The following is a 22215-nucleotide window of genomic DNA, read 5'->3' on the forward strand; positions in this document are numbered from 1 at the left end:
TTTTTACAAAAGCTGGTGAGCCCTGCAAATGCACTATAGGTCAGTAAACACTGATTATTTTATGGAATTGATAACTCATGCCCTGAGATACACTATAACCTAAGGCAGGGCGATAAAACGATAATTATCGCAATATAATTTTCATGGATAAAACAGTTTCAACAGTTCGGTATAAATGTTTGATATCATGTTTATGTGCTAAAAGCAGAACGAAAAAGCACTTCTCATTTGAACTGCGCCACACAGACCATTTATCCGCTCGGTTCAAAGTTCAAACGGCAGCGCAAGCTCACTAGAGCAGATGCCTTTACTCGCTGATGGGTCTCTGTCATGAGACACTAAACAACGCTGTGAGATCCAGTATGAGGCGTTTGAATTCAGCGAAGAACACAAATGCCTCTGTGATTTAAACTAGTTTAAAGCTGGTTGAAACAGCGTTGACAAACAGGAGAAAAATGTGCGCAATGATACAGTCTGATGGTATTTCAATATACAAATCACATCATTTACCATATATTTACTAACTGCACCATGCTATTGTGGCAGAAATGTGGGATATTCAAATCAAATTTTATTATATTATTGAAATAGACATGTATTAATTGTATTAAAGGAGTAATAGAATATAGTGTTTGTGCATTTATACTAAATGTATTTTAGACAATTATATTTAGACTACTACTGTCAACAAAATGTGCATTTCTAGGATTCATAAAAATGAATATTATTAATATTGCAGCCTGCACTGCAAACTGTGCTGAAGATTGAAACAATATCACTCATCAGAACATGCAGGAAAAAGTGTAAGTGACTGGGAAAGTGTAAAGAGTAAAGAAAAAATAGTTTGTCACGTTCTGATGATAAAGAGTAGTTTAAAACTACAGTTAACAGTCTGGTTTCTACAACTTTCACATAGAAGCAAATATTTGCCCTTAAACTTGAAAGAAATAAAGATTTGAAATTCATCATGATAATTATCGATATTGACTGATATTAATTTTTTTTAATCAAGATCGTAACATTTTTTATATCGCCCAGCCCTACTATTACCTCTTGTATACAGAAAAGAGAGGTAAGTAAGATGCACAAATGCAATCAAATGAGAGTAAAGAGAAAGAGAGATACTCGTGCCCACACACCAAGGGCAAGTGGGTGTAGATGTATTTTCAGTAAATCCATCATGCTATTTTGTAGCTTCCTGGTTGATCACTAACACCCTTCATAAGCTACACTGTTTCTTAGTGTTTCTTATAGGCAATAAGATTAATTCATTGACTCTCAAAAGCTCCAGGAAATGTAGGAGTGAGAATCTGCAATTCAACCTCTGGTGCAGTTCACAGAAGGCAAAACAAATATGTTTTTTTAAAAATAGATATTTACGTCCCTACCAAATTTACTGCAAGCTTTCGTCATTAACGTAAAGCAAAACCAGGTCAAGTTCTCTGTGAGAGCTTCCCCTTGCTTTGTCCAGAAGGCTAGATTGTCCCTGGGACCTGACACATCCGTACACCAAAGTGTGAGAGAGCAAAACGGCAGCGGCTCAAACTGATGTGGGTAGTGAAGCTTGCCTGGCTCCTGAGGGACTGACGGTCAATATCATCGACTGGACGATTAAAACGTGTTCATTGTTTGCGCAGTATTTGGGGAGAAGAGACGATGAATGAATTTATATACACAAACAATCACTCTTGAGTTGAAATGCTATTCTAACCTTTGTGCTTTTTACATATACAAATACATTGTGCCAGACTAATCTAAGTCACCTCTAAGAGTGGTTAGAGTGCAATATTTGATTTGCATACACGTATGTTGTATATTTTATAAAGTACAATACTGAGTGAAACTTATCAAATTTTTAAATCAAGAATCTAGGTTAAAACTTATATAAGACTTCTATATATTTATATTAATATTTTAGGTGCTGTAACTAGTAACTACTGACTATTTCTTTATATTATGCCATTTTTAAAATCACACTTTCTCCTTCACTAGTTAGTTTTAAATAATCCAGCACTGCAATAAATGAATTTATCTTAAGTATAAATATTTCACATAGTATATCAATTAATATCGCAATAAACTTTTTAAAAAATAATTCACAAAATTGCACTGTCGCACTGCAGTACATCAGCTACCTATTAGATATGAAAACTGTCATTAGCATCGTAACTTCCTGCAACATTACATCATCAAAATGCAGCTCCCACTGCTCTATCATAGAAACATTCTGGCTTAGTTACATTTAGACTCTTGGATTAGCGTATGGAGCTAATAATTCATGGCTCATGAGAGCCAATCATTTTCTTCTCTTCTCTGCCCTTCCATGCGGTGCTGAGATCTTGGATCTGCTCTCTGTGCTTTAACACAAAGTGAGTGTTCTCTTGAATTTTGCATGCAAATGAACTTATTTTGCTGATGCAGAAAGGAGGACAACGTTCCCAATGCTTTTCGTGTCTCATGGTCAGTCATCGCTGAAGTGTGAGTTCAGCCAGAACTGAGGGGCCAAGACAGGTGTTTTGCAGATAAACTTCCATCATCATTATATATTTATAATAGGGATGAGCAGGAGGGTTTTACTAGTCATTTGACTAGTGATTAAAAGTGACAGTAAAGATATCTTACAAATAATGTTGCTCTATGAAAGAAATGCAGTATGGTTTTCACAAATAAGGAATAGTTCACCCAAAAATGAAAATTTGCTGTACATTTACTCACCCTCAGACCATTCAACATGTAGATAAGACTGTTTCTTCACTGAAGGAGTTGGAGAAATGTAACATTATGTCATCTGCTCAACAATGGATCCTCTGCAGTGAATGGGTGCCGTTAGAATGAGAGTCCAAACAGCTGATAAAAACAATACAATAATCCACAAGTAATCCACACCACTCCATTAATTAATGTCTTAAAGTAAAAAGCTACATGTTTGTAAGAAAAAGATTCACCATTACAGTGTTTTAACTATAAATTGTCACTTCTGTTCAAAAATATGATTCCATAATTCATATTAATGCTTCCTCCAGTAAAAATGTCCATCCCCTGTTGTCTTCTCACATCAAAATTCACCAATTTATTTGTAAACTTATAAACCGTTCTGGACTGTTTTAGCTTGTAAATCTGTGCATGTTTCTCTCCTGTTTCAGACAAGACAACTTCTCTGAAGAAAGCAGTATTAAGTATAGAGGACTCGTATTTTAGCCAGAAACAACAACGTGAAGTTAAAAACACCTTGATGAATTTGTTTCTTACAAATGAAGCTTTTCAGTTCATAAGATGTTAACTGATGGGCCAGAGTTGTGTGGACTACTTTTTCTAGATTTCAAACAGCTGTTTGGACTCTCATTCTGTGGCACCCATTCACTGCAGAAGATCCATAAGTAAGTAAGTAATGTAATGCTAAATTTCTCCAAATCTGTTTCCGATGAAGAAACAAACTCATCTACATCTTGAATGGCCTGAGAGTAAGTACATTTTCTGAAACGTTTCATTTTTGGGTGAACTTTTCCTTTAAGCAGCACCACTGGTTTCAACACTGATGATAAGAAATGTTTTTGAGCAGCAAATGAGCATATGATTTTATTATTTTTCTTAAGGATCATGACACCGAAGACTGGAGTAATGGCAGCTGAAACTTCAGGAATATATATATATTCAATCAGTAATTTAGCACACTAAAACATGCTTCTTTAAATTCACCTCCTTTAAAGCACCTAGAGCCATCAAGCCATCAAAGCAGCACTTTTGCAACAAATTCACTGCATTCAACAACACGTATCAAGAAAATTACTATGAAGGATTTGTCCACACCCCAAGACATTTGATCACACTTCAGTCTTGATATTTTTGATCACAAGAACATGAAGAATAAACCTAACCTGATTGAAGTCTTGTGTTTGCTTATGACCAACAAGCCAACTGTTCAGACAAGCTAAAGACAAGTCGGTTCTGAAAATAGGTTGTTTTGCAGACAACAAATGTATAGTGCCATACCAAAAATATAATCTCACAAACCTCTACAAACCAAAATGGAATGTATAATCTGGTAATAAGCACAAGGTGGTTAAAAACTGAAATGGTCAAAGTGAGCCCTTATCATGATACTTCTTAGCTGTCTTTGCTCCTTTTTTGGACTTGACAGGTTACAGATCCAAAGTATCTCTGAGGCATTAAAAATTTACAAACTCCAATAAATGCAAGATCACTCTCAGACAACTGTCAAATTCAAAGCCCAACTTTTACGAAGAGTTATGATGGGTGATTACCGGACTGACATTTTCAACTTTCAAATGAATTCAGAGTGTCAAGGTTACACCCTCATTCATTAAAAGTGAGAATTAAAAAAAGATAAGCTAGATTGCCTATGCAAAGGTTAGCCATTTAAATGCAACCCAGACCAAAGTGTTCCAGAGACATCAGAAAACTGAGTTTCTGCACAGGACGGACCTCTGTGCGTTCACAGCTTTTTCCAGGAGTGCTCATCTCCTGCGTCTCTAAGCTCCTCTGTCTCATTAAAGATGTAACCATGACCTTTCCTCATATTCACAAGCTCAGACTGTGCATAAACATTCTCCTGTTTGCACTAACGTGTGAATGATTCAGCAGCAAGCTCAAGATGAAGTCCCCTCCATGGGTCAGACATCACTCTTTCCAGCTGATCAGGGACCTTTCCATCCCTTCAGCAAGCAATGGCTTCTGAGGCTTTCCAAAACAAACCATAAGCTTATGGAAACCCAATCGTGTTCTTACCTCGATGAGGAAGTCTCCCGTCCTCAAACCAGCTTTCCATGCCACCCCTCCCTCATCCACAGATTCCAGATACTGCAAAGCAGGGAATGCCGGAGTCGGAGTGAACTCCTCAATGGGAGTATCCGCTAAAATCCAGGCCGTGCCAGACAAGACAGAACCAAAAGAAAGAGATCGTAAAGATCAAAAGACAGTGTGCTAGTTTTATGGGCCCAGATTAAACCTAATTCTAGACTACAAAATATCTTAATGAAGAAAAAACATAAAATTTTATATTATATATATATATATATAATTTTATCTTGTATACATATTATACACACATACATATAAATATATATTATATATAAATAAAATATATACACATTTTATTTGTAATTTGTATGTATGTGTGTGTGTGTGTGTGTGTGTGTATATATATATATATATATATATATATATATATATAAAAATAATTTAAATGAGATATTATTTATAATCCTAGTCTATGTTTAAGCTTGCTATTACTCAAAAACATGCTGAAATAACATGGTTTTACATCGATGGTATGAAAAAAATACAATTCCTATGAAAACGAGTGCCTGGTAGCACAAGGGATAATGAGTGTGGCTAGACAAGAGCATCTGGTCTGATGATACATGATGCAAGCTGCAATGCATCCATCCAACCAAATCAAAAATGAATGCAGGAGTTGGGACGTTTATATAACCAGAGAAAATGCATGCATGGATGTCACCGCTGACAGTGTGGGGAGAAGCATTGGTCTGGAGCCTGACAGAACGAGGGGCATCGCAAGAGCTGATGCAGAAAGCAGCCACGGTGCACCACTCGCAACTTCAAGGGATCTGTAGTGCACTAGAAACTAAAAGCGTTGCAGTTGTGGATGGGAAGGAGAGTTTTAGGGTCTATATTAAGTAGTTAATGCATTGCACAGTTAAAGGTTTGTTGACGTTAAATACAGTTTTTATGAAGGATTTGTGAGTGAATTAAACACTTTAGCCACAGAAAGAAACAGCTGGACTGTCAGACTCAGGAAGCCCTCGAGACCAAGTGCCAGCAGAGCCCTAATGCAGTCAAACACAAGCCAAGCACATGGAGCAGGGAGTGGGTGGGGGTCTGTGTTTACACTTCACAGATTTAAAAAGCCCACTTAAATGCATTGCAGTCAAGTGATGGACACGCTGACACCAAGAGATGCGTTAATTCAGAAGTTCTTGACATGGATGCAATCATGCAGCTCAAGGCACGCAGACACATCAAATCAAGTGCGCGCGCGATGACGCGCTTTGAAATCAACAGAAATGACGTTAAGTGAGGGGGTACAAAAAAAGGGGGGGATAACTTATAAGAAAGGGATAAGAAACAGCGTGAAATGAAGGACCAACACGGTTTGATTCTCGAGGGTGTAAAGCATGAAGTGAGGAACAGTTATGACAAGGCGGCGGAGACAACGAGGGGTCCGTCTTTTCCCCTACCTTTTGCCCCTCTCAACACGAACCCGAATCCCTCGTTATCCTTCTTCTGCAGCACGACCGTCTTTTCGTTGATAACGCAGTCGCTGTGGAGAAAATTCCGCGCATAACGACCGTTATTACAGCCTATCATCCTCATCATAGCCACCGCCGTGCGCGCGGAGCGATGCTTCATCCTGACAGGCGTCGGCTGAGCGGAATTAATCATTTTTGCGACGAAGAGCGCGATGTGAAGAGAGTTGTAACCGTTGAAAAAAAGCTCACCGCCGGCTTTATCTGTCGAAGAAGGAGCTGTGACACCGGTTAAGAAAGGCAGGGCCCGGTCGCCGGCGAGATAGCGTGTCGTAAGCGAGAGACATAACCGCCAGATGAAGGATGAAAATCACCAGAGCAAAACATGAGCGGTAATCTTGGAGGAATGGGTATGAGAGAGAGAGAGAGAGAGAGAGAGACGGTTTACAGTGCCACAGAGAAAGAGCGAGCGCGCGAAAGAGAGAGAATATGTGCACGTGTGCGCGCGCGCTGGCCTTGGCTAACTAAAAATAATTGTATGTGTTAAGAATAGTAAAGAATTTAACATTATGATTTCTCTTAACGATTTCGGTTGCTTGACGCTCACATTAACGATCACTTAAGTACTTTTTGAATAATAATTATCTGGAAATAAGCATCTAATCGCATTAAAGCCCTCTGCAATCTGTTACCAAATTATGCCAAACTTAACAGTACAGATATACATAAACAAATAATAAGAAATGATCAATTGTAATTATTTAAAAAAGTTTACACAGACTTCTTAATGACTTTAAATAGACTTTTTAGAAGAAAAAAAATGGCCCCAACTATATATTAAATGGGTAAATTGCTATATTTTTAAAATTCATTCATTATCATTCATGCTTTTAGGTGAACTATTTCTTTAACATAAGTCAAAACTAATTTTTAGGTCAAAGAATTTCACAAATTCAATAATATGAGTTATTAATTCAAATAAAAATTGGTGGTGGTTGTCCTGAATGACACCAAAACATCTTTGTGACACTGAGTGTTACTTCCTGCTAAGCACCATCAATATCCTTCCCCAAAACACACGCCGCAAGCAAGCAGATCAATTACTGAAGGTGTTCAACCATAGAAGCCACCGGAGATATCCAGAGATATGCTGTTTGAATATGATAGCACTGAAAAGCAAATGTTCTCTCTCTTTCCCTGAAGGACAAGAGGGCTTACCATCTTTTAGATGGAGTATTAAATCCAGTCCTGGAAATCAAGCCGAGGTACTGAATGGGTAGTGAATTTCTCAAACTGCAGCTCTCACAAGGAGCTGAGTCTCATTTCCACCTGGTATGTTAACTTCATTCATATCAGGAAATGGGATTGTGGCCTGTGCCATTTCATTTTACTGCACTTTGTGTCCTTAGAATGAATCAGACCCTAAAATAATCACTGAAGGTCATGAACCGCAGTTCTAGAGTGATTAATTCAATGGCCTAAAATGCACCCGAAAAGATCTTCTTGAAGTGTTTATAATCCCATAAAAACTTTAGCTGGCATATTGACAAAATAGGCTTAACCTGTGATTGCAAAACCTCACAGTCTTAACTATAAGATAAAGTCTTACTGAAATATTGAAAGAGCTCTGAGCTCAAAAGGTAGAGTGCTGACTCCTGAGGAATGATGCATGGTTGTCATGGCAACATAATCTGCTTTGAAGGGGACACTGTGGCGATGTCACAGAGCAACAAGGTCATTAATATCCCGGCCTGTTACAACGAGGGAAATATTATTTGCTCATAATGCATTTATACCTGTGTGTGATCTCATTTCAAACAATGTTACTGCTGTCCATCACAGAGCGATATTTATACACCGGTGTGGATTAGCTATTTAATGAAAACTAAATAATGCATCTTAAATCCAGCCAAAAATCAATTCGGATTTATCCTACCAAAAAGTTTACAGTGGAATCCAATGTAAATGTATTAATCATAATATCTAGAGCGTGTCTGCAAAAGACTGACATAACTAGCAGGTATCTTACGTGTATCTGTGACAAGTTCACCTAAAATCACCCATGTCCTTCTGTACGGCTGTCACTCAAGCTCCCTGCAGCAGGAAGTAGCCTGCACTGCATTGCCTTGGATTGTCTGTCTCCATGACAACCAGCTTGGAGCAAGGGGTGTGTCAGCTGGGTAGGAGTATGGTAGCCGGATGCGAGGGAATCTGTCTCTTTTTTGGCTTTTTAACACACTGTGACAAATGTGTAAAGTTCATAGTACAACAAAAACTAAAGTTTTAAGGACTAATATTACCATTAAAGGGATAGATCACCCAAAAATTAAAATTCTGTCATTAATTGCTCACCCTCATGTTGGTCCAAACCCATAATACCATTATACGAATTAAGATATTTTTGATGATCCGAGAGCTTTCTGACCCTCCATAAACAGCAATGCAACTGACACGTTCAAGGCCCAGAAACGTAGCAAGGACATTATTAAAATAGGCCATGTGACATCAGTGGTTCAACCGTAACTGTCTATGGAGGGTCAGAAAGCTCTCGGATTTCATCAAAAATATCTTAATTTGTATAATGGTATTATGGGTTTGGAACAACATGAGGGTGAGCAATTAATGACAGAATTTTCATTTTGTGTGAACTATCCATTTAAATAACAGGGCTATTAAAGTTCAGTAGCTTAAAATAATTGTTTAAAATAAAAATCGCATTTAAAATACAATTCCCAGACTCCAGAAAACCAGTGATTTGTAGCTAAAATTACACTGCCAATTTGTTTCAAATGTGCAGATTGACAGCCACATATTATGACATCATAATGTCAAAGAACTGATAGTTTTTTTCTAAATGCCATCAAATTGTCTGCATCACGCAGTGATGACCCAAAGCTTGAGCGGTGCTTACATAACCGGCCATTTAAAGAGTTTTCACACACTTCAAACCTTTTTTCCCCTGTGAATAACAATGTGCTTGTGCGGCACTTTGTGTTAAATCATAGTGGGGCGGCAAAGTTTTGGGAAATGATGGTTTGTGCAAAAGGATGCGCAGGTAAATGGATCATTCGTGCGGTACTTTGATACACTCACAAGAACAGTTATTAATAATTGGAATCTGATGCATCCCTGGTCTTAAATGATTGATTAATCAATCTTTTCAATTTTATTCTTTGCCTATAATTTATTAACCTAGGAAATTTTGTCTTTGGGGATAAATCAAATGCATATAAAATATAGTATATTTTCTTAGCGATTGATTCTATTTACACCAAGTGAAAATAGCTATAGATTCTATTTACACTGTTAAAATAGCAAGATTTTCTGCTATTTATACTACTTCTTGCAAATATTGGCAACTATCTGCACCTCAATATTGTAGTACATTATAAAACAGTACGCAGTAATAACGTATTGAGTGTAAATTATAATTTTAATTCAAAATATTAAATGGATGCCACCTTATTGGCACAATAAAGCCCTCCCTACACCTACCCGATACTTTATTTTCAACTTTTTGATTATTTCCTTCATTTTTATAGTAAATAAATGCCTTTCCGATGTAATATGAGATTTGAAAAGGGAGAAAAAAAGTTCGGCAAAAGGCGGGTTCGAACTCTGGTTGATCGCATCGAAGAGCATATGCCTTATCATCTACGGCACTGAAACTGATGTTTAACAATCATCTTTTTTCAGTGTTGACTATCCAATCACACGTTGGTGGGCAGAGTTAGTGTAAATAGCCTCTGCCAACAAGGCGGGTTATTTGCACTTAGTTTAAATAGACACTCCGAAAATATATGTTTTTATGATTTTAAAAACAACCTGGCCATTTTTTTACAGCTTAGGTAAATCAATCAATCAATTAACCTACACTGTAAATTTTTGTAATAACAAAATAACACAAAGATTACTGAAGTACGTTTTACAAGAAAATATGGTAACACTTTACTTAAAGCCTTTACTGTATGTATGATGCATTATAAAGAGTTATTAAAGGGTATAATGCATTATAATTATTCATAATTTGCATTGTAATACATTATATCTTATCGTAAATAATTATAACCAAATTTAAAATGTGTAACAATGAATTGATAAGTCATATAATGTAGTAAATGTAGTTACAGTTATTATATAGATTGTACAATGCACTACAAGGCATAATTAATGCATTAAAACTACTTTTATAATGCATTATATATAAAGGCTTACCGAAAATACATTTTCAGTCTTTCTCTTTCAAAATTTCATGTTTAATTAAGTGTTGCTTGCTGTTTCTGCGTAATTATTTGTGAAATTTTCTCTGTAAAAATCGTTAAATCCTACATCAAATTTCTTTCAGTGTATTAAAATTATCTCCAGGCCCAGACAGAATCTGCACATCTTTTCCCCACATTTTCTTTGTGATGATTTTGGTGAAATATCTGGAAAATTCTATGAAGTATAAAAAAATTGCTAAACAGGGGAAGTAATTACATATGATTTAATAAACATCTTTTTTACTTTGTGAATGGCATTCCTGTGGAATTCCGCAGGCGCAGATTCCGTGTAGACCTGATGATGACTTTTGAGCTGTTATTCCGGTCCGTTTCTTGCCTTTCACCATCATAGCTGACCTTGTTGAGGCAAAACATACTAAAATCTGAAACCGCAATGTTGTTTACAGAAAAACGGTCTGATTTTAAAAAACTACCTGTAACCTTTTTTGAACTTTAAATATGTACGCAAGAGAGAACCCATTTCAAACTACCATCATGGATTGAACCCGACACACTTTAAAACACATGGTCAGAAGGATTAAAAAAATGTTTGATCATACCTTGATGCATCAAAACTGTCATAAGATCCCACAGTGTAGTGTCGAAAGAGCTTCCTTCTCTCCGATCGGTCTGCCCGGGCATCTGTGAAGAAATATTCACAGACATTTACTTTAGATCACCTCAGTTATGTAATATTTCAAGCTTGCATAGTGCTGAAAACCTGTAGTGCTCAGAAAGTGTCATAAAATTATTTTTTATTCATTATTCATTATTTTTATTCACACATAAACAAAAGTTACTTCCTAAATTCTGATGTGACTGCATTCAAGCATTAACCCAGCAAACTTTAAACGCTTCAACCTCATTATCATCACTTTCACACCGAATATAAAATGTGCAAAAAGAATAAAAATAGTCACCAGAATTTTTGAGAGGTACAGCAGATGTGATAAAGTGAGAATGTTGTAGAGGTTCGGTTACTTAATTGCATAAAAAAGCTGTCTAGTCACAAATTGGTCTTACTGCGTGCCATATGTCACACAGTCCTAGGTGCCATTTTTTAAACATATTTAATCATTTAGCCAACTGTGCTCTAGAAGAAAAAAAAATAATAATAATTTAAGTAACAAAAGGTGCTTACGGTTTTACCAGACAGTACCTTGACACGCAGATTGTCACTGACAATCAAATACCAGCATGACACACACACATAAAAAAAAAATAAAAAAATCACATTGCTTGAACACACGCCATGAGCTTAAAGTAAATCCACAATTTATAACAGTGAATTCAAAATCAGCACTACACCAACTACACCACCTTCCACGTTTAACTGCAACCAATAAAAAGCTCTTTGGAAGACAGGGACCATTTGGCCCATAATGGAGCCAAACATGACTAGTCCCCCGAGAGAGCTCAGGAAGGCCAAATATTGACTGCATTTTATGGAAGGAACCATGATAAGAGCCAACAAAGCTAATGAGGAGACTTTTTTATGTTGCAGAGATTAATCGTCTACACGACTCCGCTTTCACTCTTCCGAACTTCTCCGAGGGGAGCATTCGTTCTAGGCCGCTCCTACGTCATGATGTTTGTACAATAAACAAACCAACTGTCCACAGAGGACTTGTACAAATGGATAAAACACTGAATTAATATCTGAATTCAATCAAATCACCTTAATGTTAAGCACATCCCAAAGTGTACTTATATAAGGACAGCAAATTATATCTACGCAGGAAGGACACCTATTAACACAGACACAACCGCTGATAATAAAGATCCTGAGTAACCGTGTACACATATTTATCTATTAATGAGATTCTCGAGGAGTTTGTTCTGCAGGCTGCAGCTTCTAAAAACTGCACCATTTGTATTGTCCTCTGCGGTTCTGTTGATACACGATGATATCAGTAGTCAGGAGGCTGCGTGGGATTCAACACTTTCCCCTTCCAACCTACTCACTGGTTAGCTGTTAAAGTTACAGACGCTCAATTCTTTGTTGAGCTGAAACGTTTTGATGTTCAAACAAAAGGAGGTTTAGATTCAGCGCAATTCTACAGAGACATCCGTTCAGTCCTGTGACTGCTAATGTAAGATGTCCTCCCCATCTGTCAGTTGGTTCAAATATATTAAAAAAGCGGTTTAATGAATATTTTGGTTAATCAAACTGTTTTAGCAAAACGTGACCATCTAGAGAGGTTCAAATTCAAAAATAGCATTCAAATCGGCTTTAAAATGTGAATCATGAGAATTTCTGAAAAGTAAGCGTTTGGCACTCTACGGCTTATTTTTTGCTATTTATATGGAAACTAATCAAATAATATTGAGGTCAGACTGGACCTGTTTTGATGTAACTGAATCGTTTGAGTGTGCAAGTGAATCATCACACTCTGAGCCTTGACATTACCATTTATAGATGTGTTTTGTCAGGTTGTGTATTATCCAGTTTTGAGCAATACCTGATTTCGCATGCATAAACCAGAACAGAGGAATTTAATATCAAGAGATATGGATGTTATAATTAATTGGATGAATAAAATGGCCACCACATCTCTTTTTCGTTCTCTTTCTCACATCTTAATGAAACACCCTGTCAGTTTTCTGTAGCAGCTATGTCGTCTTTCCAACAAAAAGCATACTGGCATGTACACACAGAGCCACACGTACTTGACACAAGCGTTGTTCCTCTGTGGACAATGTGAGGAAAAAAGTCTATTTGACATGAGGGCGAGCAGCGATGACAGTTGCTACAACACCAGATTTCAACCCACCAGGGTTAACTAGCTGTGTGGCTCACTGGATAAAATTCATAAAGATAGTAAACGTGCAGCTGCACGACTTGAAGGATGCAAAACTTTCAAGGCAGAGTCAGAGCGCACCACAGGGAAAAAAAGTAATAACTATAATATTCTGCCAAGTTTTACAACTCTACGACTTGGTCAAAGTTTCTCACTCAATATAATAAAATATTATCTGATTTGTCATCTTTGACAAAGCTAAAACATGACGGAGAACTGAATCAGATCGAAAAATGATGAAAAAGACGTTTTGGATATTTTACTACAATTTGTTTGCAACAACTGTTCAAGTCCTCTGAAACTGACACAAAAAGTCACAAGATGCATAATTACCACAAAACAAAAGAAATACTAGAAAAACACATTTTTACTGCATAGAACTGCAACAGAAATTTTATCGACAACAGACTCAAACTAATCATTCCTATATAATTGCCCACATCGTAAAAAAAGAGCGCAGAGCAAAACATGCAATTATTGGTGGCACAAATCCGTAATTCATCCGTAGTTTGCAACATCCTCAAATCAACATACCTCCAAAATGAACCTTCTTCCTAGATCTGCTAGTCTCATCCATTGATCCCCTTTAGTTCACCCCCGAGTCAATCCAAGAAACACTCAATTCTCCTTGCCTGAGGGGCGACTGCCACTTTTCTCGATCCCTCAGGCCCTGACGCCTAACTTCCCATCTCCAAAAACTCTCGCGTCTCCTCGAGCGCTCAGGTGAGAGCTGACCATGAGCACCACACACATGGACAAGAGAACCGTGGCATTGGAAAAGATGGTATGTAAGCTCTGTTCTCAGTGCCGTGAGAGGGAGAGAGAGTGTGTGAGAGAGGGAAAAAAAAAGATGCCACAAAAAGAGGAAAAAAATCTTACCAAGGCCCACTCCTTAGCAACAGGGTTTGTACAGTGTAGAGCATGTTTCCATGGAAATATATCAATCAGGAATGTGCATGAGTGTTGCTCGGAAAGGTTCAAGAGACTTCAGCAGAATACTTGTGCTGTTGCTAACCAGCCAATGCTGGATTTAACTGTAGCTGATTTTGAACACTGCACTAAATCGTCAACTTTTAAGGCTATCCAGCAGCATGTGTGATGTATCTTGGCTAGCTGTTGGATTCACCTAAAAATAAGACATCAAAAAACGTGATTAAAATAACCCTGAAGGCATCGCCATGGGAATCAAATGACTATTTCATAAATCAATGAAAGAAATCAGCTGTCCTTGCAACTCTTCAGAAGCGCTTTTTGCTCGTAGCATGCATTGTAGTAGCCATGGATTTCAAGGTTGCCAATGGCTCCCATCTCAACATAGCATTTCTCACCTTTTCACACTGCTGCCCTGCTTCTTTTGCAACACTAGCAAACATGGATGAGATTCAAAACGCCTCAGGTGACACTTATACCAAACATAGCAAGAATTTTCACCTCAGATTACTGCTAAAAAATTTATCAAATGTGTTGCGACAACTCATTTATATAAAATGATACAGGCAAAAATACCAAATATGTATATGGGTCAATGGCGTGACATGCATTTTTCGTCCTGATCTAATAATTTGCTCAACGATATATTAAAAGTGCAATTTACACATCTTGTGACTCAAATACACACCTTCTAGGCCAACAATGTCATGAAATGCAACCAATATGCAGAAACATGAGGGAAAAAAACTCAAAAAACAGGAAATTATATTATAGGGAGGAACCCTTGCAAACTGTTATGACTGTCTGTCAAGTCAATAAGTCTTTTAAAGATAATCTGACCTTTTAACGACAAGACAAGGTTATCTTAGGATGTACAAATGTCAAATGTTACAACCCTACAAAATCATAATTAAATGCATTTTACTTTAGAAAATATATTTAAAAACTTTTGAATATTTGTTTAAAGTGTTATTAAATTTTTTAAATAATTATTATAGGGATTTTTACTTCATGGTTAATACCACATGAAATAATTTTTTTCTTGGAAACGTTATAAAAGTAAAAAAATAAATAATATATTGACAACTTCAAACTAGATATAGTAGATACTGTTATTTTCTCAAAAACTATGCAAGAAGATGCAACATTTAATATTGTTAACTTAAAATAGTTTCTCATTTAACAAAGACAAGTATGCAATGATTAACCCGAAAAGTATAAACACTCTGCCGCTTTCAAAACACTGCTATGTTTATTTGAGAATTCCTACCAACTTAGCATAGCAACACTAGCTCAACCAATAGAATGAGTTTAGGGCAGGGCTACTTCTTTATCCAACCAATAGCAAACAAGAAACCTGTTTGAAAACAATTTTTTTATTTATTTGATTTTTTTTTACAATTCAGCTCTGAAATTACACACTTCACCTTTAATAGGTTAGCCGTACAGATGCAGAAGCACCTACTGTGCTACTGCAGCACAACCTTAAGGCAAATGTCACGTTCCATCACATGACGGGTGAACTTAGATCTTACAGTCTTAGAGCTGAGTCAGCCAGACTCTCTCCCCGAGTCACATGGGCCAAAGCCTCTCGGCCAATGACAGCTGTCGCTCACCACACCTCCATTCTGCTCGCCACATGCTGTCGTGAACAGCTCTCCATTTGTTTCGTGTAGCTGCCAATAGTTGTCTTACTGTACATGGTCATAAGCAACAATCTGAACCACAGCAGAGAATTGTGTTGGAGATTTTAGATTAAAGCATGATTGTAGATTGACAACAGGATTTGGATAATGACATTATGTCAAGTGTGTTGCAATGCAAAGCTTTTTACAGTTACTGTTATATAGGTTTGGATGTGTTTCAATGAAGAAAACATCTAAATGCCTCTATCACACCACACACACATACAGGGCTGAAAAACGCACAGTAGCTGCACTGATGTGCAAGGCATTCATTTGGCCCAAAATAACAACTCTCAACAGAATGTTGCCCCTGGCCCCTTCTGCCAATTTGCACAGCGAACGTTGAGTGCACACACCAAAGCTACACAACAGGCAATGATTGTACTTACAACTAAAAAAAAATCTAAATTTAACACACATTTGGACTAGAGTAGAACAATGATTGCTGTTAATGGCATTCCTGTGCTCTGTCCAATTTGGATATAATGCACAAATGAAATTCTCAGGTGCTCATTCACGCCGATGGTTGACGGATGAATGCGAGCATTTGATCTGAGAGGTGGACGCGTGTGCTTTGTGGCCTAGTTGCAAATGAACACTAACTGAATTAACAGCCTGTTATCGCCGCAAGGCTCCTCACATATTCTGCGGGTTATCAGAGCACTGGAGAAGAATAGAGTGAGAGAAGACATAATAGGAGGAGCGGGAAAAGTGTTTCTTCCCCTCACCTTGTAATACTGTATGTCGAACAATTGAGTAATTTGAAGTGTACACTTTATTGGTGATAGTTCACCAAAACTGAATATTCTGTCATTATTTACTTTCCCTCATATTGTTCTAGATTTGTATGCTTTTTTTTTGTTCAGTGGAAAACAAAAGATATTTAACAGAATGCTCATGCTGCTCCTTTTTATGCAATGAAAGTAAATGCTGCATCATAAGAAGTACCAAAAAGTAGTCTATAAAACTCAAGTGATATATTGCAAGTCTTCTGAAGCCATTTGACAGCTATTCGAAGACATACGAATTAAAAATAAAATTGAAATTATTCATTGATTTTCCCCTTCACGGCAGCTCTGAAATCTCATTAAAGTCTATTCAAATATGTTGTATGAAGAGACTTCATGCAAAGTTTGACATCAATATCAACATTGGTTGTCACGTTTCAAAAATACTGTACAGCTCCAACTGTGGAATGTAGCATAGAAGTGGTTTGGACTAGTTTTGTTGTATGAAAAAGAGCAGCATGAACATTCTGTCAAACAAAATGAAAACTTACATTTCAAACACTTCAAAAATGTCAAAACACGAGAAATAAAGAATATTGCATTTGCAATTAACTAAAATAAGTTAAATGGCTACAACTAAAACTACATTTTATAAATAAATATATTCAAAACTAATAAAAATAACAAAAGCACATAACTATATGACTAAAACTTAAGGTAACTACTAAAGTAAAATATAAAATAAAAACTGAAAATATAAAAAGTTAATTCAAAACATGATATAGTACATAAAATACAATAATAGTAAAATAACACTGGTTTGCATGTGTAAATAATGAAATAAAAGATAATGATAAAAGTGTCATTTTTGAGTTTACTATCCCTCCTCCATAAGCAGCACCATATGCATGCTGATGCATGAATAAAGTCATTATTTTAGTTTTTTTTGTGCACAAAAAGTATTCTTGTAGCTTCATAAAACCATTGATATCACATGGACTATTTTAACAATGTCCTTACTACCTTTCTGGGCCTTGCAGATGGTAGTTGCGTTGTTGTCTATACAGGCTCAGAAAGCTCTCAGATTTCATCAAAAAATCTTAAATTGTGTTCTGAAGATGAATGAAGGTCTCATGGGTTTGAAAAGACATGAGGGTGATTAATTAATGACAGAAGTGTAATTTTTGGTGTACTATCTCTTTAAGTTGGCATGACAGTCAATGAGAACGTGTTCAAAGTGTGTGTTTGTGTGTAGACACTCACAGGGCCTGTCCTCGTTGGGTTTGCTTGGGATCTCTTCCACGCATTCTGCTGGGAACCAGCCTACATTCCCTCGGGCACTGCCTTCCCAGAATCCTCCTTCTCCAATACTGAGAACTACGTATGACAAAGTCAGCAAAAATAAGTGTATAAAACACTCTTCTCATTATTTACATACTGCATGTTCAGTCCTATTTATGACACAAGGAAAAATGCCTGTTACACATACAGCTCTTTTAAGATCACTACGGCATTAACAGGCATTCTAACCACTTCACTATGGATGTGTATAAATTTACACATGACAATATACTATATCAGGCCTATGCTGATTTTATCCAATGAAGTCTTCATCCCACTGAAACCTCTCTAGTTCATCTCTTTCTGTTTGTGAAGTGTTGCTAGCTCTGGCCAGGCATCGCCTGGTGCCGAGGGGCAGAATCTGTGAATTCTTGCTCTCCATATGGCAGAAGAAACTGCACTGCCTGCAAGAAACCAGCTTTTCCCTGCATTTGGTGCACACACTCTTAAAAATATTAATATTTACTATCAATAACATATGGTTTAATTGAGTAAAGTTAAACTGAAATTGTACAATGTTTTTAGAGATACATGTACCTTTGACCCTGTCGTTCTTATACAAAGCGATTTCTCCCTCGCCCTGCGGTTGGTAAGACTTGACCACCACATAGTGTCTTCCTGGCACAGCACTGTACAGCTTGCGTTTGGACCCTGGGGTGTCCATGCCGGAGTAGGCATCCCTGTTGGCACGGGGACTAGTGGGAATACAAGAAGAAACAAAAAGTTAAAACGATAAACAGAATTATAATATAATACAATATAACACACACACACACAAACAACTTATATATATACAGTCAAACCAAAGCGGTAATAAAATATGACAAGAACTCCTGTGTTAAACTGTGTCATAACAAATTCATTTTGATAATGTCAGATAACTTTGATAGAAAGGTATGTAATGGAGGATTACAATCAACCAAAAATGATTCAGCTGTTACATTTAAGTACACAATTAGATAAAACCAATTTAGGTCAACCAATTACCAAGCAATGCTTAATTTTGTTCGGGCTAAAAAGTTTGCATTAGAAATTAAAGAAAAAACACTTAAGCAAAACATGGTCAGGTCAAAGCATCTGAATATTTTTTTATCCCAAATTTTACTGGTAGTCCACTCTATGAAGAATTTTTGGGTATAATATGTCACAGTTCACTTTATTTTGCTATCCTCACTTACATTTTTGAACTACAGTGTCCTGCATCCACTATTAAAAAAATATAAATAATTATATCTGGTGTCCGATATACACACACACATACATACTCTGTGTGTGTGTATGTATATGTATATATATATATATATATATATATATATATATATATATATATATATATATATATATGTATATATATAGCAATAATAATAATTTTATTCCGGTCCTCACAAACTAATTTTCACAAAATAAATAAAATACATTGTTGCCGGAAAAGGAGTAGGCAGATGCCTTGCTTATTATGCCTACCCTTTATACATAATTAACTTAATGGGCGACACTTTTCACTAAGTTAAATAACACAAAATAAACAATATCACAAAAAACATTTCCCAAAATATACAAATATGTCTGTATATATATATATATATATACACATATATATATACAGACTGTTACATTAATTAATATATATATATATATATATATATATATATATATATATATACACACACATTTTAAAATATTATTTAACTATTTCATATAATACATGTACGTGTTTTCTTTTTTTCAAATGATATATGTATCATATTTCTGATATACTGTTCTTAAAAATGTCTATATTACTGTTACTGTATGGTCACATTCTGGGTTTAAATAAACAACTAAGATTTTAGAACTGAATAATTTATTATTTATACATATACACACACACACACACACACACACACACATATAGCTAACGATGCTTATTAAGGTGAGGATTCAGACAGAAATACTCTCAGACTGCAAACACGAAGAGAGTTCACAAACGTCTAAGCATATTTTTAAAGGGGCTTAGATGAAGGCTAAGGGAGGTTAAGGCCTGTTAAAATACAGTCTAGCAATGTCTATGGTAAGCATTGAAACAACACACTAGTATACTGGACCTCAGCTATTACAAGTATAAGGGCTCCCTCTGCTGGATAGACACCATACATATACATTAAAGCCAAGATGTGCTCCTAGAGTTGTCTTACAAGCAGAAATTCTGAGTCTAGCCCAGGGCCAGGCTGAATCATTAACTTATCCAGTGACGGCTCACAGAAAACATCACCTCTGAAAAGCAGCTGAGCCCTGTCCTGAAGTGACTCAGAATGTAACTTCATCCACTCGGTGGGGGCAGACGGCTCACATCCAAAAAAAACTTGTTCTCCAGAAAAATGCTGACATTAAAGACTCATCAAAAGAACAGACCCGACGATGTTGTTAATGAAGGTGTTAATGAGGGCGCGATGGACCTAAAAATAACATTGAAACTCTCACTGCAAAAGAACATCCAGTTTTCAGATGACATGCATAATATCAGGCACATATCCTTATTATTCCACCAAAATGCAAAGCAGATGGCTTAAAAAAAATTGAAAAATAATAAAAGTTAAAAAAAAAGAAGAAAATAAAAATCTTAATATTTTTTCTCCTTTATATATATATTACAGAAACACAGCTGACCTTGCTGTCATTATAAAAATCATCATATATAAAAATCATATAAGCAACTTTCTGTTCACACATGACATGCCCTACCTCACCACCTCTCAAGGTCCCGTGGCATCTGGTGACTTCAACTTATAGGAGCAGGTGAAATTGGGACAAAGCACCTACATATGCCCTCTACGTGCCTCCAGCTTTTTTTAAGCCTCCACTGAGAACCTCTCAATGTCACCGCCCAAAGTCAACACACCCAGATTAGCCTTCTTACGCAATAAAGCCTGACGAAGATGATACAGATGTGATGTGCTTTTTTGGGGCCCGAAAAGTGTTTACGTGCTAAACAGTCCTAAACAGATACACCTGGTTTATCACTTTAAAATGAAAAATGTGCGGAAATTGTGATGATGAATGGAGAATTCCAAAAAGTGGTAACACAACCTCCAACAGCTGTGAGGAAATAACCGTATGAAATATGATGCAAACAGCACACTGTGCCACATTTTAAGAGCAAACTAAATAGGCTGCACAGCTCCACAAAATTAACTCTCAGCTACAAACTACAGCAAATCTGTTCAGCCAATCAGATTTAAGTGCTGAAAATCACAATAAAATACCACAACACTATTTTGGGCATCAAAAATACCGTAATATCACTTACTCGCCACCTGCTGTAGTTACAAGAATAAGCACAAAACAAAAACAATATTCTAATTTGCTCAAATCGCTTGCCGATATCTAATAATCGACTTTCAAATGGCCTCACGTACAGAATCTACACCAGCTGGAAGAAAAACAAGCATATTTCAGCAAACCATAAATGAGTGGCTTACTCATTTAGAGCACCGCCTATGGCAGCCAACTGGTCTGGCAATGTAACTAGCTGTCAAAACCGAGCAGCGAAGCTTTCTTATCCAGCTTCATCCAAAGACAATTACATAAGCTGCACTTCGCATCTTATTTTTGGTCAAAAAAGCAAAAAAGATTTAATGTGGGCTGAGGTATTTATGCAAAACAGCGAGGAAGGAAACAAGGCCAGTAAGTGTTAGAAATCGGTTCAAGCGCTGCACATATAGTCACATTCACAGGTCTATTTTTAATCAACCTTGAAGGAAATAAGGTCTCAACATCTTGAAGATTTTGATGCAGCAATCAAAATATGACCACAGTGGCAAAATAGCTACTAAGGCAAACACTTGGCTAGCACGAAGCTGCGCATTCGTACAGTGAAATTATGTTTATATTGACAGCTATAGAGATAAACTTAGCTCAATCTAAATCGGGCTTCATTTAACGCTGTAGGAGTTCATTAAACACTGGTAATTTTACCGGGGTCTGGCTGTGCGTATTGTTTATTTGATTAGCATGTTGCAAGCTATACTGTAGGGTTCAAGTTACAGGATGTATATCTAACAAATCTGTAATTCAACTTGTCCGAAGCATTACACAAAGACTCTATGAACGAAGCTGTACATTTTTAACGACAAAAAGTAAAAACTTCAAGAATAACTGTATGTAAATATAGTAGTAATATCTCTCGCGCTCATATGAATATGTGTGTATGTGTCTGTGTGCATGTGTATAGTCTTCATAGTAGTAATATACGTGAGTGTGTG

General features: G+C 36.6%; 1 protein-coding gene across 1 annotated transcript in view; it reads right to left on the minus strand.

Moving 5' to 3' along the window:
* The window catches only part of LOC306868034 (SH3 and multiple ankyrin repeat domains protein 2-like), a gene marked incomplete at its 5' end in the record, with an annotated part of 79347 nt that overhangs the window by 21582 nt on the left and 35550 nt on the right, over window positions 1-22215 (minus strand). Inside the window, 5 exons of the mRNA XM_079414015.1 lie at window positions 4747-4871; window positions 6219-6301; window positions 11050-11131; window positions 17897-18010; window positions 18512-18669. Of these exons, the coding sequence (XP_079270141.1) occupies window positions 4747-4871; window positions 6219-6301; window positions 11050-11131; window positions 17897-18010; window positions 18512-18669 (562 nt within the window). The remainder of the gene's footprint in view (window positions 1-4746; window positions 4872-6218; window positions 6302-11049; window positions 11132-17896; window positions 18011-18511; window positions 18670-22215) is intronic.

The sequence above is a fragment of the Barbus barbus genome (assembly GCF_936440315.1).
Source record: "Barbus barbus genome assembly, chromosome: 50".
In the NCBI taxonomy this organism is placed as follows: domain Eukaryota; kingdom Metazoa; phylum Chordata; class Actinopteri; order Cypriniformes; family Cyprinidae; genus Barbus; species Barbus barbus.